Source organism: Apiospora hydei, assembly GCF_038363865.1.
Source record: "Apiospora hydei strain CBS 114990 chromosome Unknown utg000007l_segment0_segment0, whole genome shotgun sequence".
Lineage (NCBI taxonomy): Eukaryota > Fungi > Ascomycota > Sordariomycetes > Amphisphaeriales > Apiosporaceae > Apiospora > Apiospora hydei.
In genome coordinates, this window is record NW_027117366.1 from 301,612 (window position 1) to 324,728 (window position 23,117).

The 23,117-nt window shown below is 56.2% G+C and overlaps 9 protein-coding genes across 9 annotated transcripts; 6 read left to right on the forward strand and 3 right to left on the reverse strand.

Moving 5' to 3' along the window:
* Window position 1: 1 nt before the first annotated feature.
* On the forward strand, window positions 2-1,332 carry PG997_009147 (uncharacterized protein; the record flags this gene model as incomplete). The annotated part of the gene is made up of 6 exons (XM_066813462.1): window positions 2-67; window positions 132-286; window positions 347-354; window positions 481-954; window positions 1,056-1,133; window positions 1,160-1,332. 6 exons carry the CDS (start codon window positions 2-4, stop codon window positions 1,330-1,332), a joined length of 954 nt encoding a protein of 317 aa, XP_066665424.1.
* A 292-nt stretch (window positions 1,333-1,624) lies between these two features.
* PG997_009148 (uncharacterized protein) lies at window positions 1,625-3,802 on the reverse strand (the record flags this gene model as incomplete). Its single annotated transcript, XM_066813463.1, has 4 exons — window positions 1,625-2,758; window positions 2,833-3,048; window positions 3,106-3,167; window positions 3,223-3,802. 4 exons carry the CDS (start codon window positions 3,800-3,802, stop codon window positions 1,625-1,627), a joined length of 1,992 nt encoding a protein of 663 aa, XP_066665425.1.
* A 3,634-nt stretch (window positions 3,803-7,436) lies between these two features.
* PG997_009149 (uncharacterized protein) lies at window positions 7,437-10,821 on the forward strand (the record flags this gene model as incomplete). The annotated part of the gene is made up of 2 exons (XM_066813464.1): window positions 7,437-10,042; window positions 10,095-10,821. 2 exons carry the CDS (start codon window positions 7,437-7,439, stop codon window positions 10,819-10,821), a joined length of 3,333 nt encoding a protein of 1,110 aa, XP_066665426.1.
* Window positions 10,822-12,331: 1,510 nt separating this feature from the next.
* On the forward strand, window positions 12,332-12,892 carry PG997_009150 (uncharacterized protein; the record flags this gene model as incomplete). Its single annotated transcript, XM_066813465.1, has 2 exons — window positions 12,332-12,376; window positions 12,506-12,892. The coding sequence occupies 2 exons, from the start codon at window positions 12,332-12,334 to the stop codon at window positions 12,890-12,892; spliced, it is 432 nt and encodes a 143-aa protein (XP_066665427.1).
* An 857-nt stretch (window positions 12,893-13,749) lies between these two features.
* On the forward strand, window positions 13,750-14,795 carry PG997_009151 (uncharacterized protein; the record flags this gene model as incomplete). The annotated part of the gene is made up of 2 exons (XM_066813466.1): window positions 13,750-14,327; window positions 14,432-14,795. 2 exons carry the CDS (start codon window positions 13,750-13,752, stop codon window positions 14,793-14,795), a joined length of 942 nt encoding a protein of 313 aa, XP_066665428.1.
* A 913-nt stretch (window positions 14,796-15,708) lies between these two features.
* On the forward strand, window positions 15,709-17,171 carry PG997_009152 (uncharacterized protein; the record flags this gene model as incomplete). The annotated part of the gene is made up of 2 exons (XM_066813467.1): window positions 15,709-16,054; window positions 16,090-17,171. 2 exons carry the CDS (start codon window positions 15,709-15,711, stop codon window positions 17,169-17,171), a joined length of 1,428 nt encoding a protein of 475 aa, XP_066665429.1.
* A 442-nt stretch (window positions 17,172-17,613) lies between these two features.
* PG997_009153 (uncharacterized protein) lies at window positions 17,614-18,414 on the reverse strand (the record flags this gene model as incomplete). The annotated part of the gene is made up of 1 exon (XM_066813468.1): window positions 17,614-18,414. The coding sequence occupies one exon, from the start codon at window positions 18,412-18,414 to the stop codon at window positions 17,614-17,616; it is 801 nt and encodes a 266-aa protein (XP_066665430.1).
* Window positions 18,415-19,195: 781 nt separating this feature from the next.
* On the forward strand, window positions 19,196-19,463 carry PG997_009154 (uncharacterized protein; the record flags this gene model as incomplete). The annotated part of the gene is made up of 2 exons (XM_066813469.1): window positions 19,196-19,219; window positions 19,251-19,463. 2 exons carry the CDS (start codon window positions 19,196-19,198, stop codon window positions 19,461-19,463), a joined length of 237 nt encoding a protein of 78 aa, XP_066665431.1.
* A 1,969-nt stretch (window positions 19,464-21,432) lies between these two features.
* On the reverse strand, window positions 21,433-23,033 carry PG997_009155 (oxidoreductase; the record flags this gene model as incomplete). The annotated part of the gene is made up of 7 exons (XM_066813470.1): window positions 21,433-21,685; window positions 21,724-21,804; window positions 21,877-21,927; window positions 21,985-22,140; window positions 22,202-22,331; window positions 22,381-22,762; window positions 22,830-23,033. The coding sequence occupies 7 exons, from the start codon at window positions 23,031-23,033 to the stop codon at window positions 21,433-21,435; spliced, it is 1,257 nt and encodes a 418-aa protein (XP_066665432.1).
* Between the last annotated feature and the right edge of the window lie 84 nt (window positions 23,034-23,117).

The following is a 23,117-nucleotide window of genomic DNA, read 5'->3' on the forward strand; positions in this document are numbered from 1 at the left end:
TATGTGGCAGCAGGTTAGTAACACCCCTACCTCCAACCTCTGCCCCTGCTGTGAAGGGTGTGTTTTCGTGATCAGTGAGAGAGAGAGAGCGGTCTCGGCTGATGATTGGAGCGAGATGCAATCACGCACAGCCTCATCCCATGTACTTGGCCATGCTGGCGTACCAAGGCTCGCCCACTCGACAGACGCTGGAGCGCTGGGACCCCATCGTGACCGCGACGGCGGACTACATGGCGTCCTACGCGTGGAAGAATGAGTCTTCGGGATACTATGATCTAGGGCCACCGTACGTCTCGCAATTTCAAATCCCGTTTTATTGCGATGGCGACAACTAATCAACATAGAGCGTACGGCGTCAGCGAGAACACACCGCCGCAAGAGTCGTTGAACCTGGCATACGAGGCAAGTCTCAATTAAATTGTCTCATATCTCGCGCCCGAACATCGCTAAAGTGATTGAACTTCTTCCCGCCATAGCTAGCCTACTGGCAGTACGGCCTCCGCGTCGCACAGTACTGGAAGGAGCTCCTGGGACGTCCCATCCCGGAAGCCTGGACGACAGTCTCCGCGAACCTAGCCCCTCTCCCCACGACCACCAACCCCGAAACAAAACAATCGTACTACGCCATCTATGAAGGCCTGAACGACAGCTGGTGGACCGACAGCGACGACGCGAAGAGCAACCTCACCAGCGACCCGCGCAGCGTCATCATGCTGCAGGGCATGTTGCCCGACCTGCCTAGTAGCAATGACAGCAAGACGGATAGAGACAGAGTACTGGTCGACCCCGACACGGCCTGCGCGACGGCCGACCGGGTCTGGGACGTCTGGCGCGACGAGCGGATCCGCGGCTGGGGACGGCCGGTGCTGGCGATGAACGCGGCGAGGGTCGGGAGGGCGGATCGGGCGGTGTATCACCTTACTGCGTTTGACTACTGGCATTTCGACGACGCCGGTAAGTAAAACCGACAGCTGTTTTCTTTTCCTTTTTAAAAGGATAGCTTTCATGTGCGCGTTTGGTTAGTGGTATTGACTTATGTATGTGACCGATCATAGGGTACGCTATTCGTGCGGAGGATGATGGGGTGACGCCGCCTCCTTACTTGCCTGCTAATGCTGGGCTTCTGTACGCTGGTGAGTCATTTTCCTTTTCTTTGGAGCATCCTCGGAATCAGAGTTAAGGGAATATGAGAACGAGCGAGTATTACTGACGTGGGTGTCTCAAGTTGGCTACATGGCAGCCGGCTGGGCAGGGTCCGAGGGCGATGCTTCTGGGTTCCCCAAAGATGGGAGCTGGGTCGTCAAGCATGAGGGGATGCTCAAGGCGCTATAAATCCGCTTGGCTGAAGGTGGAAGTGTCTTTTGCTGGATCAATCTGAGCACGTCAAGACGGGACGGGATGTATTGGATTGTATTCATGCATGTATACATCTATTTGGCCATGTTAAATGACATCTGGTGAAATCTCACCGTCTATCTGTTGTTCTCGCATACATCGACGAGGTATCATACGCAACAACGTTGAATGAGGGGGTATCCGACCGCCGCAACAGAACCGCGCATTAAGGGAAAAAGCCAATACTATACTGAAATGACAGTCGAATCGTATCAGCTCGTATCAGCTCTCACAGCTCCAGCTCCAGCCCGAGCAGCGCCCAGACCATATCCAGCTGCCTCTCGCACCACGTATTCATCCACACGATGGCGCGCAGCCGATCAATCAGAACCTCCTTCTCCGAGATGTCGCGCTCCCTGCACAGCCGCCGCAGGGCCAGCACGAAGAAGGGGCGGTGGTCGCGCGCGAGGAACGTCGAGTCCAGCGTGGGGACCTCGTACTCGGTGCGGGGGTGCTGCGGGCGCATCTGGACGCAGCACCCGACGAACAGGATCCACAGGAGGATGTCGTCGTGCAAGTCGTCTACGGGGAAATCGGAGTCCGTCAATTCTGGTTTCACCTTGACGGGGGTAGGTATTATCGGGTCTTGGGCGTTGAAGGCGGCGCCGTCTTGATACGACAATGGCCAGCTGGGCGCATCGGTGGTGTAATTCGCTGGCGGTGAAGTATCGCTATTCGCACCGAATAGCCAGCCCAGATGCACGAGCAAGCCGGACAGGCTCGTCATTAACGCTTCCGTCAATGCCTTATGCCGCTTGGCCGCCGGCGGCTGCCCCCGCAGCGCTAGATGGAGGAACAGATGACTGGCGTAGACCAAGGGCTCTGACAGATCTGTTGGGTCCCCGTGAACTGATCTATCGTTTCCCAGCTGCGCCCCGCGGGCTCGGTCTCGCTCCTCGAGCGCGCACAATCGGTACTCCATGAGGTAGACGGTATCGCTCATCTGGCTGCGCTGTTCCTTGAGCGCGTCGATCCTCGCGAACTCGAAGTTGTTGACGGCTTCCGTGGTCGAGAATAGGAGCTCGAAGAGCTCCGCGGCTTCGCGGTCGAGGAGAAGTAGGTTGTGTCGTCCGTGCTGCTGCTGTTGTTGATGATGTTGACCATTCGCACCGGCGCTATTGTTAACCATAATCGATCGCGACATGAACCGGTCCTGTATGTCTAGAGATCCGGCAATCTGGGGAACGAATGGGAACGAGAGCGGGACGGCCGCCATGGTGGCGTAGGCGAAGTCGGCCCAGGAGAGGGCGCGCTGGAGGAGGGGGCTGTAGCCCAGTCCGTCGATGAGTCCGCCGCGTAGCTCGACCATCCTGAGCAAGCCGTTCATGTGGGCTCTGGCGGAAGCTACCGATCCGATGAATGACTATATCATATGAATATGATAAGCAATTAGTTTAGTCATCAGAAGTATGTGAGCGAGTGAGCATGTTCACTGACTTCGATATTGACTAGTAGCGAGACGGAGACGATGACACTATCGGAAACAGGTACGTCTTGGCCCTTGGACTCCAAGCTCAACCTCTTGTTGATGGACTGGATGGTTTCTTGGCGGTGGAAGTCGATTGTCGAGGAGTCGTCCCAGTCAGCGAGGGCGTTGTGCATCGCGGCCATGAAGCCCATGAAGGCGTGGGTCATGGCTGGGTCGACCGTCAACTATGCACGCACTGTTAGGCAAGCAATGTAAGGTCTCACCATGTAGGTGATACTTACAAAGTCAAATAGGTCGCCACCGGGGTTCATCGAATGTGAGTGGGCAAGAAAGCTAGAGTGGTCTGGTCTTGGCATCAGCTTTCATTCTTCTTACACCGGCTTGGGCTTCTTACTTACAGTTTGTGAAATATGACGGGGCGCCGCATCTGTCGAACCATCTCTGGACGAACTTCTCCTTCGGTGAAAGACAAACGCATAGCATATACCTGAACAAGTTCTCGGTCATGGGCGTGGTCTGGATGGGCAGGGCAGAGAGAGGCGGCAGCTCCCGGATGATCATGTAGCCCAGCTCATTGGTAATCATGTCGACATGTCCCGAGTAGGCGGTTAAGCTTGTGGCATTAGACGCGGGATGATCGGCAGGGGAGATGACGTCGGCACCGCTAGTACCGCTAGACGGCGTCGAGCTGTCTGCTCCGTTCGACCCCGACGATAACGGCGAGGCATGCTGCTTTCTGGAGGAACCTTTAGGGGAAGGTTTCTTTGATAATGATGATGCTGTCGTCGCTGGTGTTCCCAGTCGGAACTTGGACGTGCGGTCTTTCTGGGACGTGCTGCCCGACTTGGCGGAAGAGACTGGCTCGGAACTCAAGTCGTTGTTGGTGAGCTTCTGCCGCCTCGCATGGGACCGGACCCGGCGCCGGGTCTCTGCGTCACGGTCGATGGTGTTGATGGAGGTAATAAACTGGAAGCTCATATTGAACGATGTATATACCTGATCTCATAACACAATACAAAACTATATGCAGGACACAGGCTAAGGGAAGGGCCGGTTGGCTTTCTTAAGAACCACGGCATGGCATGCATGTCCAAGGATTAAGTAGATTGACGTATGCAAATTTGCCAGAGCGCAAGGTCGAAAGAAGCAGGAGAAAACCGCCGGCCGAGCTGGTTCGGCATTGCACGCCATACTTGAATTTGACATGGCCCTTTTTTAGGATCTTTTCCATTGTCCCGAGTGGTGTAAGTAGGTCGCTGCGCAGGTTGTGTTCCTTCACTGCCACCAAATGCGACGCTACTGCAAGGACACACGGCAAACCCAGGGCCCCCAGCCTGGCCAGCCTAACCGGCTAGGGGAGGTCAAGGCTACTTTCAGCTTGCAGGGCCGATCAACGAACGGTTGAGCCGTTGAACGACCAGGGCGGCAGGGCAAGCAGGGGAAGGCAGTACCTAATTATGGGACGGGGAGCTCTGATTAAACTCTAACATTTGGGGGCGATGCGCCGCGCCGATGGCCCAGCGAGCCCAGTGCCAGGGACGCTCCGAACTCTTACCTGCGCGGAATGCAACGTGAGGCCACTTGCTTGATGCAGCCCAGTGTCGTCTTCGGCGCCTCTCTTCTGGATACCCAAGATACCCTGGACGGCGGGTATCGGCGGTGCTGTCTGGTCTTAATCAATCCCAGACTCTGGTCCCTGACGCATAGTATATATTTCATATATGCGTACCTAAAGTATCCCCTTGATGGCGATAACGCTGCCCCCAACATATCTTGTCGTCCCGTATGGACTAGGGAATAATCAGTGTTGTGGTATAAGGTTTATCCAATTCTATTTAGTAGTATAATACTTATTCCAATTATACCAAGGGCAGCGTTGTCGCCATTAAGGGGATAGACACTAGACATATGCGCAGCCGACGGCGAAGAAAGTTGAAGGATGTGAAGCTGCCAGTACCACCCCTCCATCCTGCAGAATCGTGCGTAGCGAGAAGCTCGAATAGGCACAGAGGGCCACGGCGAATATGCAGGATCGACACGCGTGCAGCCGTCAGCCCTGCGCCTCGTCCTCCGTAATATGGCTTGTGTGTAAGTATGCGAGATGTGATCACAGAACATTACTTCCTCGCGCGCTCGCTAGCTACACCTACATACGTATTTGGTGATAATAACTCAAAGACATGTAGTTGAAATCTTGCCGATAGATTGCTGCCTTCCCTGGGCGGTAATTGCCGCTGAGACGTTGATCGAGTGGACGACCCGGCGTGGCATGACAACATGAATCGCGTACCGGGAAAGCTCGTTCGTTGGCCTGGGCCCCTGGCTGCTTAGACCCCTGGACCTGGCAGCCCAACAAATGAACCCTCTCTCGCTCGTGAAGAAAATCCTTTTATAGAATAGCATAATGGCAGTATGCATTGCGCACCTTGCTGGTCCCTGGAATCAAGATGCCGTTTTCGCCGTGCGCAGCAACGCATCCGAGAGTGCCTGGTCGCCGGGTCGCGTAGTATCAGATCGAGTTGTTGGCCGCGGGCGGCGGCAACTTGCACCGTGCCCTACCTAGGAGATCTCATTGCCCAAATGGAGGAATTCTGCAGCATCCATCCCCCGGGGCATATTTTTTTTAGTTGCCAGCCGCTGCTGCATCTGTGCCTGCATGTCTGTCGGGCTGGCCGACGCCCGCTCGCAGCGGCCTGCTGAAAGCAGAGCAGTTATTTAACCGACATGAAGAACCCTGGAACTTGAAACACCGACGACGAGGGTTTCTGTCGAAACAACTTGTTCTTCTTTCTTTATTTTTATCTCTCGGTCGAGACATTGCGCTAAAATCTGCATTGGCGCTGTTTTTGGACGGGGGAGACAGGGAGACAGGCAAGCATTCCACCAACCAGCTTTTGCCCACTTGGGATTGGGAAGGGAATAATTGTCGAAGTGGACAAGACGGACGGACAACCAGCAAGCCAGCAGCAACTCGGAAGATTTGGGCAACGGAACAACGTCACGGAGCATTACCTACTTACATATCAAGAAGGGAAGCGTGCAGCGGCTACGCCGAGCCACCGACGACTTTGGACCCGGCGCTTCGTTTAACAAACGATTGACAAAGCCTTATCTCGACCAGGTTCGCGCATCCCGCTTGCATCATTCCGAGGAATCCTCTTTCAACGACATTGCATGCATGCGTCCATGCCCATTCGGATCGTCGCAGGTTTTCAGTGCTTGCATCGCACCCAAGGCCTCTTGGCAAGATTGCGCTTGCTCAGTCCATAAGACAGCATCTTCCTCGTTTTCAACTAGCGATGATATGGTATCGACTCCAATATGTCAAATGAAAAGGATGCGACACGATCTTAAGACACTGATTTGAAAGCAGAAGATCAAAAGGTGTCGCAGATGCTTCCGTGACGCTCAACAATTTTCAGCCAGGACTGCATTTCCACATGCGCTTGAGCAATTTGGCGATGCACCAACTCCAGCTTGAGCAAATGGATGTCTGGGTAGTCGCCAAGCCAAGAAGCAAGAGCCTGTTGGTTTCAACCCATGGGGCAGCTGAGCGATTGAAACACAGAGCCAGACCCTGCGCCTCTCGACGTCCAGGTGCTCAAAATGAATGCGCTTGGTCGCCTACTGCTTATGCTAGTATGAATGAAGACGGCCGCCACGACGCCGGTGGTTTTGCAAGCAGGCAATTGTCATCGCGAGGGCAAAAGCAGGGAAGTAAGACTTTTCTTGCTGATTGACTAGCAGTAGACGCAAATGCACGCCTGATCCAGTGACAGAAGCCGATGAACTCCACGTGGGGATTGTGAAAATGCCATTCCCCTCCAAGCCAAATGCATCCAAGTCCCGGATGGGGATGGGAGAGAGACGGTGAAAAAAAAAGGAAGAAAAAAAAGTCCATTGTTACCCAAGTGCCGAATCCACTGTTACCAGGCTGAACTGTCAACTGACGGCAAGCCAAAAGGATGCTGACCAGCTGTTACTCGGTCGCATTTGGCATCGGAGATAGACCGAGGAAGCTGAAAATTTCGATAGGCCCCTCCCCAGTTCCCCAGTGCAGTCCCTGCAGCAGAGCCTTCGAGGGCAGCCCCTCTTCTGTTTCCCGTCCTCATCTCGTCCCTATCCTGTTGGAGGGGTTCCCGAGCGGTAAAAGGACAGGAAGGGACCCCAAGCCGCCCAAGGGACCCCTCCAGTACCAGTCTCTTGGGCACAAGGCACTTGTGACTTGGCTGTTACCCCTCCTGTCAGCGACCGCCAACTCCTGTTACCCGCCAAGAACCCCCTGTAGATGGATGTCAGCCCAATCTTTCACAAACTTCTGTCAATCCGATAAGCCCCCGCCTAAACTTTTTGGAAAACCCGTCTGTCCCTTTACTTTGCCAACACACTCCCTCACGATCGCCGAACGTGAGAAAGAGAGTTGCGAGCATCAACTTCCTCTGGTCTTCTTGACCGCATCTCCACTCCCTTTCTTTCTTTCTTTCTCCGATCGCCTGCTCCAGGGCATATAGAACCCGGGCAACCTCGCAGGCCATTTCTTGCCAACTCAGCTTGTCTGCGCACCATCTTAATTGCTGCTGATTTATCTGTTGGCCGATTTTTCTCACACATCATGCCTCACCCTGTGTCGCCGCCAGTAATGGTGGCCAAGGACGGCCCTCCCCCTTCGCAAGAAGACGTCAACGCTATCCTCGACTCCGTCTTCAGCGCCACCACTTCCAACGCTTCCATCGATGCCTCGTACGCCCTCTGCGAGTTGCTCAAGAACAGCGTCGGTTTCCGCGGCCTCTACAACTATGGCATCCTCGACAGCATCAAGAAGGCTGCCGCCGACAAGAAGTCCGGCCTGAAGCGTGAATCCGCCCAGAACCTGCTCGGTGCCCTCTTCGAGAAGATGCCCCCGACGCAACCCCTCACCGAAATCTCCTTCCTCCTCCAAGACGGCGGCATGCTCGGCGTCGCTTTCGACGCTCTTGCCGACAAGGGAGCCGTCGTCCGCGACGCTGCCCAATACGGCCTCGATGCCCTCTTCGCCCACCTCAGCGCCGAAGCTCTGGTGGTCGGCCTCCTGCCCTCCCTCATCGGCTACCTGACCAGGAAGTCGGCCAAGTGGCAGGGAACCGTTGGCGCCCTCAAGATGCTGCAGAAGATGGCCGATAAGGCCAAGATGGAGATTGGTATCACCAAGGAACAAGCCCACGAAAAGGATTTCCTGCGCGAAGCCATGGGCTCCAAGCTGGCTAGCCTCATCCCCATCTCCGAGGGTCTCATGCACGACCTCAAGGCCGATGTCGAGAAGCAATCCGTTGCTACCATGACTTCTCTCACTACCCTTCTGTCCAACGACGATGTCGCTCCCAGAATCCCCCTCCTGATTGATACCATGCACCACCCCTCCGCCCAGACTCTGCAAAAGGCCATCCACGCCCTTTCGCAAACCACCTTCGTCGCTATCGTCACCTCGCCCGTGCTTGCGCTGCTGACGCCCTTCCTGGAGCGCACGCTCAACAACCCCTCCACCAACCAGGAGGTCCTGCGCCAGAGTGTCGTCATTACTGAGAACTTGACCAAGCTGGTCCACGATCCCATCGAGGCTCGTACCTTCTTGCCCAAGCTAAAGCCTGGTGTCAAGGGTGTCTACGAGGGTGCCTCGCTTCCCGAGGTTCGTGAGCTCGCTCAGCGTGCCATGGGCGTCATGGACAAGGCTATGGGTGCCGACGAGGATGTTAAGATCATCGAGAAGACGTCGTCCGAGGATGTGGCCAAGCTTCTGGATGCCGAGATCAAGAAGAACGGCGGTGTCGGTAACGACGCCGAGTTCTACAAGGTTGCTCGCCCCTACATCGCCGACATGGTGACCGAGGATGTCAACCACCGACATCTGGATCGCGTCCCCGCTTGCATTGCCCCCTACGTCAAGGAGCTGCTGAAGAACCGCGAGGCCGCTGATGCTGTGGCTGACGCTGTCCACAAGTTCTACGTCGCTGAGGACGAGCGCAAGTACGGTGTCCCCGAGAAGGAAGATGATGGCGAGACCGAGATTGTCAACGCCGATTTCTCCCTGGCCTACGGTGGTATGCTGCTGCTGTCGCACACCAACCTTCGCCTTCTCAAGGGTCACAGGTACGGCCTTTGCGGACGCAACGGTGCCGGAAAGTCTACCCTGATGAAGAGTATCGCCAGTGGCAAGCTCGAGGGTTTCCCCTCCCAGGACGTTCTGCGAACCTGCTACGTCGAGCACAACCAGGGCGAGGATGCCGATATCACCATTCTTGACTTCATGGTCAAGGATCCAACCATCGCTTCCGAAGGCCGCGAGCGTATCTCTGAGGTTTTGGCCGAGTTCGGCTTCACATCTGGCCCCGAGGGCCGTCAGTCCCAAAGAGTCGGTTCGCTGTCCGGAGGTTGGAAGATGAAGCTCGCCTTGGCGCGTGCTATGCTTCAGAAGGCCGACGTTCTCCTGCTAGACGAACCTACTAACCACTTGGATGTTGCCAACATTGCATGGCTCGAGAACTACCTGAAGTCGCACACCGACATCACCAGTTTGATTGTTTCTCACGACTCTGGTTTCCTGGACAACGTCACCACTGACATCTACCACTACGAGCCCGGCAAGAAGCTGGGTCACTTCAAGGGTAACCTGAACGCCTTCGTCCAGGTCCGCCCCGAGGCCAAGGCTTACTACACCCTGTCCGCCTCGCAGGTCCAGTTCCGATTCCCTCCCCCTGGTATCTTGACCGGTGTCAAGTCCCAGACCCGTGCCATCATCCGTATGACCGATGTTTCGTACCAATACCCCAAGGCCCCCAAGCCTTCGCTGTCCGGCGTCACCTGCCAGCTTTCGCTGTCCTCCAGAGTCGCTGTTATCGGCCCCAACGGTGCTGGCAAGTCCACGCTCATCAAGATACTGACTGGTGAAGTTATTGCCTCTACTGGTCGCGTTGAGAAGCACCCCAACTTGCGTATCGGTTACATCAAGCAGCACGCCCTGGAGCACGTTGAGATGCATCTTGAGAAGACACCCAACCAGTACCTGCAGTGGCGTTACGCCAACGGTGACGATCGCGAGGTCTTCATGAAGCAGACCCGTATGTTGTCCGACAAGGATAAGGCCCAGATGGAGAAGCCGATTGACCTCGGTGACGGCAAGGCTCCCCGCCAAATGGATGCCCTTGTTGGTCGTCAAAAGTGGAAGAAGTCCTTCCAATACGAAGTGTATGTACCCTTCACTGCCCAACTTTTATGAACTACGCTAACAAGTATACAGTCAATGGAAGGGTTGGCTCCCCAAGTACAACACTCAGGTGTCTCGCGAGACCCTGATTGAGTGGGGTTTCGACAAGCTGGTGCAGGAGTTCGATGATCACGAGGCGTCTCGTGAGGGTCTTGGTTACCGTGAGCTGCAGCCGTCAGTCATCTCCAAGCACTTCGACGATCTCGGTCTCGACCCCGAGATTGCCAACCACAACGAGATTGGCTCCCTGTCTGGTGGTCAGAAGGTCAAGGTCGTCATTGCCGGTGCCATGTGGAACAACCCGCATTTGCTCGTGCTTGACGAACCTACTAACTTCTTGGATCGTGACTCTCTGGGAGGTCTTGCTGTCGCCATCCGCGACTTCAAGGGTGGTGTTGTTATGATTTCGCATAACGAAGAATTCGTTGGTGCCCTCGCGTCTGAGCAGTGGCACATCAACGACGGCCGCATGACCATGAAGGGCAACACTGCCATCAGTGCTGACCGCTTCGAGGACTCGCGACCCAACTCCGGCCTTACCAGCGGCGTTACCAGCACTGCTGCCAGCAGCGCTATGAGCAGTGCCGTGAACACTGACGCCGAGGATAACTCGCCGCTGCAATTCAAGGCCAAGAAGAAGAGAAAGAAGACCAAGAAGGAGATCAAGGAGACCGAAGTCCGCCGCCGACTTCGCCACATTGAGTGGCTCAACAGCCCCAAGGGCACCCCTCACCCTCCCGATACCGACGAGGAGGACTAAAAATCTGGCGTGTGAACGAAGGAACGTGTGCGACATGTCCATATTTTTTGTTTGGCTCATTTTCTGCGGTTATATGGGAAACTTTGCTTGCTGGTTGCATTAGAGTACCGTCAAACAATGATGTGGTTTTCCTTCTTCTTCTCAAAATAGAGGGAAGACGGACTACACCGGGGAGGAGGGGCATTCTCGATGATAGAACGAACGACATGCCAACGATTCTTTAGATAGATTGATTTTGGGAGCATAGAGGCGTTTTTCGACTATAGATCGGCTTTACCGGTGCCTGGTATGGTTTAATGAATATACCGGTTTTTTCTTTGTGATGAAAATACACGATGATAATCTACTTTGCTGCAGACTTGTGAGGACCGTACTAGAATGAAGATTTCCCCCTCTTACCCTTCCTGTCGCCATATAATTGATCAATGAGCAGTGTTGGCTACGGTAGGATGTCTCTGGCTAGCACATCCCCTTCCTAGCATCACTGGAGGGATCGGCATGGTAACGGAGCAGCAATTACTGAGCGTTTGTGGGTATGTCTAGTACGACGCAAGAACGGTTCACGCATGCGGCTCCGTACTTGGATATGTACAGCTGAAGATCTACAGTTGCATTCGGCAGTTGGAAGAAACACACATGCATGTCAATGGGCTGAAGCCAACGGTCGCCCGCTAGAGCAAGCCATGGTGAAGCCACATGTGTGATCGCAGCCGGTTTCCAGCATCGACATCGACCATTCCGCATAATGATGAGGACATGGATGTCGTCAATTGAGAATCTTCCCTCCAAGTGGATGAACTGAGAATGACTTTATGAAATGGTTTGCGGGATTCTGATTCTAATTTCTATAGCTCGGCACCGAATTGGTCCTCTTTGACTCCCGCAACTCAAAGACGTCCTTGGATACCTTGTACGCCCTGTTTATGTTTAGGACGGGCAGTGTTCCGCCCACGATCTACCAAAGTCTCACCACCGCTGCCACTCGTCGCCGGCCCCGGCGCTGCAGTTCGCCGACGTCAAGCAGCCGCGGCCCATGACCTCGCCCGTAGCCGTGCAACGTCGGTCGCAATGCGCCACGACCGTCGACTCTCCACCTCCTGTTCATTCCCCACGGCGAATGGCCAGCCTTGCGCAACTTACCATGGCAGCGCCAACCATGCCGGTGCATCCCCAAACACAAGCTTAGGATGGCCACGACGCTCATCCGAGACCGTGGTCGGCGAGCCCATCTTTAGCTGCTGCAAGGCCGATCAACGTCAGCAGTCACATCAGCGGAGGAACAATGGCATTTCGAGGGGGAAAGGGCAGCTCAGGAGCTAATCGGCGCCATACGCGTTTTCGATGTTCCTGGCATGTTTTCGGCCCAAGCATGCATGGGCTTTGGCAAGACGCGAGCGCAGCACCGTCAACTCGGATGGAAGTCGGCAGGAGCCTACCTACAGTGCCTCTCCCGCCTCCCCCTTATCGTTCAGAGCTCAAGCTAAGGAGGAGCCGTCTAACCGAGCCAATCATGCGCGACATGGAGCGTTCTCAAGAAGTGCGGATTGAGTTGCACGTGAGTCATATATCGCTGCTGCCTTTAAGTAGTTGTCCGAAATCGTCCGAACGTGTCACAATCCGCGCGCGGCGGCTCGCATGTTGATGTTTGGCCCGCAAGGAGATCGGGGTTCGATACTCGTTCAAGGGCGACGCAGCCGAGGGCGACGCAGCCGAGGGCGACGCAGCCGAGGACGCCAGCCTGGCCATGTGCTGTCCCGTCTGCGCGCGCTCGCACAGGCAGCAGGAGGAAAAGGACGTCGTGCGACGAACTACCGAACTGCTGCAGCAGCGGCCGCCCGCGGGGCACATGACCCAGCCTCATATGCAGGTTCCCATGCAGATGCAAAATGCAGACACCGCCGCAGGAGCAGCATCACCGGGATGGTTCATCATGCGGGAGGCCTCGAGCCACAAGCCTAGTCCATATCGCTTTCGGGGTGTACAGTCCATTCCATTTGGGCGCTTCTCCAGACCTCCTTACTCGATGCTGGCGAATGACTCGACCTCGTTTGGGGTGGTGTCTCGCATGTAGGCGCCTCCGTGTCGCGGGTGCATGTGGTGGACTGACAAGCATGCGCTAATGGGGGCTCTGCCATGGCGATCGTCCCCGTCCCTTCCTAATGTTGATATATTATCCTGCAAGTGCGATTTATAAGGAGATGTCATCATGTTGCTTCATCTGTCCGCGATATAGTAGCATGGCGGTGCTTTTGCCTTTGCTTTTCACCGTCGCAAAGGTTGTCGCAACCCCCTCGGTAGGTGGGAGGGAATCCTGGCAGGGTCTGCCTGTCACATTTAATAAGACCGGGTTGGACGACGGGGAGGACGGTGAAAGGGCAAAACGCGCCTCTCCAATTTCCACTTTCAAGTTATTAATAAGTGAGGAAGGAACCAGGCGATTCTTACATAGCGTCTCTGTCGACGTTGCATAGTGACGCCGGCCTGCATGTGCCTGCGACTGCTCCGCCAACTGCTTCTCGTTGACGTCACCAGCGGCCATCTGCGGCGGAAACAACGCCAGGTCCACCAACCGGCCGTCCAACCCAATTCCCTCGATCAGGAAACCGTTTTTTTCCTCTTTTGAGCCTCAAGGGAAAAAAAAAAGAAAAAACAAACATCGTCATACTAATTCACTAGATACGTTGGTTTATACGTTTATACTTCCTTCGTCTTCGTGCTAGGCCATCCATCCTTACCTTTGCAGACGGTCGTTGTTGTCTTCATTTCCCGCCTACTCCAGGACAGGCAACCTACCTGCGGAAAGCACTCGCTCACTCGCTCGCTTCTTACCTACGCCTACGCCTACGCCTACGCTCGCTCCCAGCCTTAGTCGGCAGTCAAAAGCAAACATGCCTATCAGATACAAGGCGACCGAGGTCCCGACCAGCTATGCGACATGTAGCATCGGGTACCAGGAGTCGCACACGCTGCCCCCTCAAGCTCAAGGCCATCGCCGACGCCGGCTTCGACGCCGTCGAGCTGTCCATGCCCGACATCCTGGCGTATGGCAAGATGCTGAACGGGTCGGAACCAGACCCCAAGGACTACGACGCGCTGGTGGAAATCAGCCAGGCCATCAAGGCACAGATGGTGGAGCACAACCTAAAAGTCATGATGCTGCAGCCGTTCGCCAACTTTGAGGGCTGGCCGAGGGGCAGCACGGAGCGCGAGGACGCCTTCGACCGCGCGCGGGGCTGGATCCGCGTCATGGAGGCCGTGGGGACGGACCTACTGCAAGTCGGCTCGTCGGACGCGCCGGGTATCGCGGACAGCTCCGTCGACGACATGGCGGCCGACCTGGCCGAGCTGGCAGACCTGTGCGCGGCCAAGGGATTTCGGGTCGCGTACGAGAACTGGTGCTGGGCGATGCGCGCGCCGTCGTGGAAGGACGTGTGGGACATTGTCAAGCGGGCGGACCGGCCGAACCTGGGGCTGTGTCTGGACACGTTCCAGAGCGGCGGCGGCGAGTGGGCGGACCCGACGACGAAGACGGGGCTGGTGGAGGAGGAGGTCCTGGGGGCGGCGATGACAAGGAGCACGGCGGCAGCGGCGAGCGGCGGCCCATGTATAGAGCGCAGGTCGAGCAGCGCTGGAGCGAGTCGCTGGCGGAGCTGGTGGTGACGGTGCCGGCGAGCAAGATCTTCCTGCTGCAGATCTCGGACGCGTACAAGATGGACCCGCCGCTCGCCGACGAGGTTGACAAAGAATCGGGCCTGCGACCGCGCGGGCAGTGGAGCCACGACTACCGCCCCCTACCCTACGACGGGGGCTACCTGCCGGTGCGCGAGTTCCTTAACGCGGTGCTGGATACGGGGTTCCGCGGGTACTTGTCGATGGAGGTGTTCGATCCCAAGGGGCAGGAGAAGCGGTACCCCGACATGGGCGCGTACGCGAAGAAGGCCATGGACTCGCTGGAGAAGCTGCTGGTGGCGTAGAAGCCGGTCGGCACGGTAGTTCTGGTGGATGGGGTGGTGACGGCTGGGGGGCGACTGCTTGCTGCGGATCCCGGGGAAGAGGAGTTAGGGAAGAAGTCCGGATCAGGATCGAGCAATAGCGGTAGTGATCTTCCTAGCTCTAGGATTTGAAAATTCAATGAAATGCATAGTCTTCTCCAATACGATACCAAATCGTGCCTGGTCAATTGGGTTTCGCGCCGTTAGCAGCAAATATCGAATCCACCTGTCGATCGAAATACGATCTGTCAGTGAGATGCGAGGAAATGAACAAAGAGGATGCCACCAGATCAGCGAGATAAGCACTACAGTAGCGTCTTTTAGGCGCCTTTAGGAGGCGCGGCTGGCCGGCAGCTAGCGGGCAGCCAAGCACCAAAGCTTCTGACCAAAAGCACCACCACCACCGACCCGAGCGCCTGAATGAATAACGTCATGCATTCTGCAAGGGGCGTTAGCGAGCGCGATGTAAGCCAACGAAACGGTCTCTTGGCATCTAACGATCATATATACTATGGCTCTTTAATCTGCCCAAGTGCTGGGGCTGACAATGTTCTCTTTGTGTTGTATGTTGGGTAGAAAAATGTCTTGGCTCGTGGACTTGTGCTGAGACTTGCAGGCTCGCATTCGGATCGAAACTGACACTGACAGCAACGAGCGAAGGGACTCGTCAGCTCGCGGCTTTGGTAGATAGTAGTTGCTATCGCGATCAGACTCCTGGAGATGAATTTTAGAATTGATTCCCGTGCCCTTCTTTCTTTCTATTAGATTGCTCAGCCGACCTTTTTTCTTTTTCTTTCATCTCCTCCCCAGTTGCCGAACTGGGCAACTTCTGGGCCTTTGTTATCGACGCCTGCTCCCGCCAGCAGTAACAGCCAGAAAGACACAACACCCAACCATGACGAAGCCCCAGTCCAACTTCGCCCAGCTGCGCGACTTCCTCTCCTACCTCGCCACGGTCAAGGGCGACCTGTCCAACATCACGGCCCCGCCCTTCGTGCTCTCGCCCAGGTCCGTCACCGAGATCCCCGCCGCCTGGGCCGAGCACCAGCCCTTGTTTCTGGCGCCCGCGACGGAGCCCGACCCGGCCCGGCGCGCCCTGCTGGTCCTCGAGAACTTCCTGTGCAGCCTCAAGGGGCAGGTCTACACGGCATCAGCTTCGGCGGACTCGGGCTCGAACTCGGGGTCGGACGGCGGGGTCAAGAAGCCGCTGAATGCGTTCTTGGGGAACTGTTTCTGGGGGCGTTTGTGGATGGCGCCGGTGATGGGGATGGGACAGCGACGCAGCTGATCTCGGAGCAGGTGTCGCACCACCCGCCCGTGACGGCCTGCTGCCTCTACAACAAAGCCCACGGCATCTCCTCGTCGGGCTACGTCGCGCAGCAGACCACCTTCTCCGTGAGCCGCGGCGTCGTGGTCCGGCAGGTCGGGCACGCCATCATCCGCGACGAGGGGCACGGCGAGAGCCACCTTATGACGCTGCCGACCATGGTGGTCAAGAACCTGATGCTCGGGTGCCCGTACCCGGAGCTGACGGGGACGTGCTACCTCGTGTCGAGCTCGGGGTACCTGTCGACCGTCGTGTTCGAGGGCCGGCGCACGAGCTTGTACGGGATGGGGAAGAGCAACAGGGCGAGGAATAGCGTGCGCGCGACGCTGGTGAATCTGCGGGAGGAGAATAGGCCGCTGTTCGAGGTGGCGGGGCAGTGGAATGGGGTGCTGCAAGTGAAAGATCTACGGCAGGAGGGCAGTAGTCCCGTGATCGACGAGTTCCACGTCGACCACGTGGCGCGCAGCAAGCTCCAAACCAAACCCCTCTCCGAGCAAAGCCCCTGGGAGTCCCGCCGCGCCTGGGCGGGCGTGCACGCTGGGATCCGGGCCGGCGACCTGCCGAAAGTGAGCGCCGCCAAGACGGACATTGAGGAGGGCCAGCGCGCGATCCGGCGCGCGGAGAGGGAGGCTGGCGGGGGGCTCGAGTGGCCGCGCCTGTTCTTCCGGAGGGCGGAGGGGGACCAGGAGTTCGCGGTGCTGGCGCGGGCGATCCCGGACCCGGAGGCGAGGGGGCTGCAGATGGAGCGGACGGGCGGGGTGTGGAGGTTTGTGGGGGTGCGGGCGGCGGAGCGGTTGTTGGAGGCGGGGGGTGGGATTGGGGGGTTTCATAGGGGGTTGGCGCCGACGGGGCAGTTGGTGGAGGACTGTGACGGTGACAGCAAGAGAAGCAGCAGCAGCAGCAGCAGCAGTCTTGAAGAGGTTGCGACGCCATCTCCGACATCATCTTTCGAGGATCCTATAGAGAAGCAGTCGAGTCCAGCTACGGTATCGATTTACTCCTCTTCATCCGGGGACGATCGGAGTTGTTAGCGGGCCATGTAAAGTGACGTGCTGTGGTAGGGGGAAACTGCATTCGCGGTGTCAATTCGGGTCTTGTCATGAGCATGGAAACGACCAGGGACGGTACGGAGTTCAGAGGTGTTTCGGGGACTTAAGGGATTTTAGGGTATGAGCTTGGGCTATATCTCTGTTTGCTAATACGTGTCATCGTACATAATGTTTTATCTCAGCAGAACCCAAATCGATCCGGCATGTTAATGGGACGAAGTTGCGGTCTGTCTTGGTTGAAGAAGATTAAAACGAGTGTTGCATTTGTTTCAACGGTGTTCTAAAGAGCCTCTTTGATTGACCCCGCCTGATTATAACCACCTGATTTGCCCCTAAGCTTGTGCACTACAGGCTACCCCCGAAAAGGCCTGACCCCAGGCGGCCAGCGTATTTACCCTGAACGTCCAAGGGAATGGCTAACCTCTTACCGCCTCAACTTACGCGATAAGTCTTGCGATTGATTCTGCGACTGATCGCTCTTGACCATTGTCTCTCGAGATCCTTGTTCCGAATTGCCCACCGAACCCTCACTTACATGAATGAATTGCGGAAGTGCTTCTATGATGGCATCAAACTCGGCCTCGGACATGTGGTCGCTCGTAAAGCGCGTACATCGCGCCAGCTCGTTCAAGAACCGGATGGCGAACTGGGCGCAGTCGCTGAGCAGAATCGACGAGCGTTTCGGGTAGACCTTGAACAGCGCGATGAGCAACGCGCGCGGCGTCGTCCGCAGCCGGACGAGCTCCGCGTAGTGCTTCAGGTGCGCCGTCTTGAGGAGGGTGACCTGCGAGACCTGCATCACGCGCGGCCGGCCGGGCTGGGGCTGGCCCTGGTAGTGCAGGTGGATGATCCGCACGTTGTCGTCGACCCGGACGTCCCGCTCCGGCTCGACGGTGGCCGGCTGCACCAGGGGGTCGGGCCGTGTTCCCGACGCGGCGCGGCGCCGCACGACGAGCACGACGTGGTCCTCGGCCCATTGGGCGGCGGCGAACGTGTAGTCCTGGACCTCGTTCCCCGGCTCGGGCGCGGAGAGGAAGGCCTTGAGCTCCGGGTGGTCGAAGTTGGCCCGGCGCAGGCGTTGGGCCTCGAGGGCGTCCTGCTCGTCGAACCCTACGGGCCAGGGGTCGACCGGGCGGTGAATGTCGCCGCTCGCCTCTGACCCTGTGGGCTTGCCGTTGGCTGGGCGGCTATCGTCGCCTTTCGGTCGTTGATTTCTAGGCCACATCTTGAGCTTCAGTGGGAATCCCATGAAAGATAGGTTTGAGTGGTAACTCTGGTCCTGATTGAAGGCTCGAATACTGCGGCATCTTTATAGTTTCATTGGTAGTATGCGAAACTTCAATGAATGATGATCGGGCTGTATCCCAGACCTTGGTTTGCCTCATACCTACCTAGGTAGCAACCCATCTTGAGGGAGACATGCCTTAGGCTAAATTCGTAGTGGTGTAGAACATACCGCAGAGCCTGCTGCTCGAATGCGACGGGATGGCATCTTCTATTGCTTGGCGCTTTGCCAGTGGCCAGCATCCCGAGCACGGTGTCCATCGCTGCCAATCAAGTCATTCAATTGCTCAGCCTGCTTCACTTAAGCGTGAGCTGGAGATTACATGCAGCTACCGGTGACTCTATGGCCTTTCCAATATATACCGACGTAGGATCATTACTCTACTCGAACTGATAAGATCGCATACGTTGTTTCCAAGCACCAGACTAGCATGTGATAGACCTGAAACCCAAGGCGCAGTAACATCACCAAACTCATATGGTTATAGTATGTACCCTGCCAAGCTTTGATGGCCCAGATAATATAGTCGTATACGAATCTTTGGTTGCGAACAATGTTCCCATCAAAGCAAAGCAAGAATTGGCCGCCTGATCCTATGGAAGGGGCGCGATCATCACTATCTGGCATCAATCTACAGCGATATGGAGGCATGGCTGGCCTTGGCTAGGCGATCACGCTGGCGGCGCCGGGGCTCCGGACCAACGAGTGCTGCCTGGACCACATGGTGGGTGAGGATATGCAGCTCGTAAGGGCACCATCCCTTACACTTCCTGCAGGCTCTGGGCGGCCTATCCGTGTTACCACACCATGGCTACGTCAGTGGCCTAGGGAGCCAGCCTCCAGGGTTCGTCCACGCCGGCCATTATAGCAGCAATGGGAGCAACGGCCCCAATGGCGCCCACGGTACCACTGGGAACGAGATGGCCAATTGCGGCATCGGTACCTCTCACACGGTGTCTGTGTGCCTGCCGTCTGACAGTGGCCTCTAGCGCGCCCAATCTCCCTTCGGAGATGTGGTTATGGTGCGCCAGATAATCCATATGTGCCTCGGTGTCGGGCTTAGCACATTGCTTCACCAAGTGCCCGAGCAGTTCGTTAAGGAAGTTGAAGACGTAGGTTGCACAGTCGCTCGTGATATACTGGTGGCTTGAAGGACAGGCTCGCAGCGCGATGTGCCTGATTGTTCTCTCTGTCGTGTATACACGGTATAAGTCGCGATAGCGGACGAATCGCAGGCTTCTCAATATCGGCTGTGACAGGACCAATGCGAAGGCGTCGCGTCTGCCTGGCAAGAAGCGAACATGTAAAAGCCTTATCCTGGCTATGGGGAGAGTGTCGTACTCGTAATACCGGTATACTGTCTCAAATGGCGTGGTGCCTCTGGAGCTGCCGTTTTGAAGCACTACGGCCGCATGGCCCTTTGGCTCAAGATACGCGACGCCGATATGGTAACGCTGCGGTTGGTGGTGTTCACTAGGCCCGAGGTAATCTGCAAGTGCTGGATCCTCGTCCTGATGTCGAGCCCATAGGATATCTTGAAGGCTGAATCCATCGACGCATTCTATTTCTGACTGCCAGTGTCTGATGTTGGGATCAGCGTTCAAAGTAAGCTCGCCACTCAGTTGGATAGTGTGGCTCCGCTGACTAGTAGACACATCTGCTGAGAAATCGCAACACACATCTCGATGTGCGTTGAGGGAAAGGGGATTATTGCCAATAGGGGCTTGCAACCCCGGTGGCCGCAGCTTCTCTGGGTGTCGTGTAAGGGAGTAGATTGTCCAGTTCAGGTAACGACGCTGCAGGAGAGTGCTAACATCAACCGCATCGCTGGGCCTCATCAACTCCAACCCGCCCGAAGGACTGTGGTATTGAGAGGTCGACGACCGTGAGAAGCTCGACCGTCTGATGAGTTCGCGGCCCCAGTTCGTGATTTGTATAGCCGTACCCACGAATAGTCTTCGCACCCGGCCACGATTGACAATACGCAGCAGGAGGCATAGAACGAAATGTTCGCATTCGCTGGCGAGGAAGCCGTGTTGGTCTAGACGGCCAAGGATCCAGTCGGCTATCGCCCGGATCTCGGATGGGCAGTAACTGGTCTGTCCCATATGATACGCCAGCAATGGCCTCCCTGACATGTCTGAGAGAACACTATATCCGGGCGGCTCAGGGCTCGATAAGTCGACGTCCTCGAACTGGGTGCTAGGCTTATCGGCGTCTTTGTTGGCGTGTGCTGTGGGAATAGGGGCATCTGCGGACCGACTGATCGACCTGAGATGGTAATAGTGGCCATTGCAGAACACGGACCAGTGCTCCGAGGAACGACTCAAAACTCGAAACCTCAGGTTTGGGAGACTGACCACGAACACATCGTAAACGTGGGGTTGGGATATCGCGGATGGCAGACCTTGGTGTAAAGGCTCTTGTAACTGCACCAGACTCGTAAAGGTACTGGTACGAATTCGAGGGCCACGGGGCCAAGGGTCTGTATACTCCAGCTTTTCCTTGGGCAGTTGATATACGTGGGGAAGCTCGTTCGCCGGACTAGGTCCAACACCCCGAAGCTGTGAGAGAATCGCGTCATTAGGCAACCCGCCAAATACTTCTCTGTCCATGAATTCCTCGACCTGAGCCGAGACTCTTAGGTTTGCCATCACTGATTATTCCGATGTCCTATTTTCTTGAACGTAGGTTGTGCTGTTTGGCAATGAACACGGCGTTTGTGAAACTGGTGTACACAGAGGAAGGTTTAGAAGAATACAGCGAAGGTTTTGGAACGTCGACCGCCATAATGAGCAGTCACGCATGTAACTAAAGGTTGCATCTTTGATATCTATTTCGGTGAACTGAATAGCTCGGGGAGCTGAGGAGGCGCAGCGCAGTCATTAGGATGTGCCATGGTAGAACGTAAGCAGCCAAGACCAACCCATACAGCGTATCTCATCGGACATGACATCATCATCGAGCTCCAGCTCCTTCTATGAAATCCTTATCTTCCTCATTAAACATAATCTCCGTCCGCTTAGACACGCGGATCCCGCCGCCGTCCGCCGAGTTCCGCGTGTGCGTGGTGCTGGAGATTTGCGCCATGTAGTAACCGTTGTTGTTGTTGTTGTTACTGTCGTTGTTGTCGATACTGCCATGGTAATAACGGCCAGGCATGTTGATCGTGTCCATAGGGATCGATCGGTCCCCGAGGTGAAGCCGCCCCCTGGTGTCCCGGTTTTGTATTTGGATTGGGGGACGAACCAGTATCGCATGGACCCGTATTTGGAATTGCCGCCCGAGAGGACCGCCCTTGGACCGTCCTTGAGGAGCTTGGTGAATAGGCTAGAAGGTGTGGAAGCAACGGAATCAGCACCGCCTAGACAACAGTAATACATAGTTGAATGAGAAACGTACGGTCGAAGTGTCGGGAGAGAAGCAGCAAGGATGCCGACTTGAAGCTCGATGCTGTTTCGTCATGTCAGCTTAGGCGACATGATGACATATTCGGTTAAGCCAGCTTACTAGAACCATATGAGGAAGTTGTAGTGTCTTCGGGGGTGGGTTGTTAGTTTGTCTTTGTCAGTGCTTTGGGGTGGTGATGATCCTTGCCTTGTATAGTATGGGTCTCTGAGTCGTCGGCGGCCAAAGATCATGCGCGCGATAGATGCAGCACAGGCACTAAGATTGATGATCAGCAGAGGTCGACCTGAGCGCATTTTCTCACATTCTCTCAACTTACAAGAGCCCGAAGCTCAGAATGAGGAAGAGCGTCGCCTTTGTCCGCCGGTTGATCCGCAGAGCCAGCACGACCGGGACAGGCAGGAGACAGAAGATGAGATCGGTCAGGACGTTGACGGCTTGGATGCAAACTGTTAGCACGCTCATTGAATACCTAAATGCGAGGGATACAGGGCTTACCTCCATTTACTGTGCCGATGATGGAGAGCGTCTGCGGGGACTGGCACTTCGTAGTCGGCGCCGCCCTCAGCCCCGGTACCCACATAGCCCGGAGCGGAACGCACGCAATGGTGAAGGCGATGGCCGAGTAGGCCATGAAGACGGAGCAGAACAGGATAATCCCACAGAGGAAGCGATGCTGGGCCGGACTCTGCGCGAACCGCTTGAGGACGAAGCCGATGGAGATCTTGACCAGGCTGATGCCGGTCACCAGGAACTCGCCAATGATGAAGGACCAGTACGCCAGGCCCTCCTTCCACTCGTCTTTGATGTCCTTGGGGTAGCGTCCGGCACCGTGCTGGACCATGCCGATGAAGCAGACCATGCTCATGATGGCCATGATCTACGTTGGAGCCGTCAGTGAAGGGCTTGGTGCGGGCGCTTGCGTGTAATGCCAGTGGCAGACTTACCAATGCGACTAGTATGACTGCATCATCGATACTGAAGGATCTCAGAAGCACCTGGCGGACATATAATCGCAGCGAGACCACAACAAAGGTAATACCCATCAGCGTGCCGGTAACAGCCAGTATATGCCCTCCGTTCGACTCCACCGCTCCCTCTCCCGTGCCCCTGCTCTCTGGAGCCCGTATTGCTGTCGATATCGATGCCATTGCTGTCGGGTTCAAGTTGCTCTATGCAGAAAAATGCAGCAGGGGCGCCCGCCAAAAGAAACCGCGCTCCAGCTGCGAAGTGCA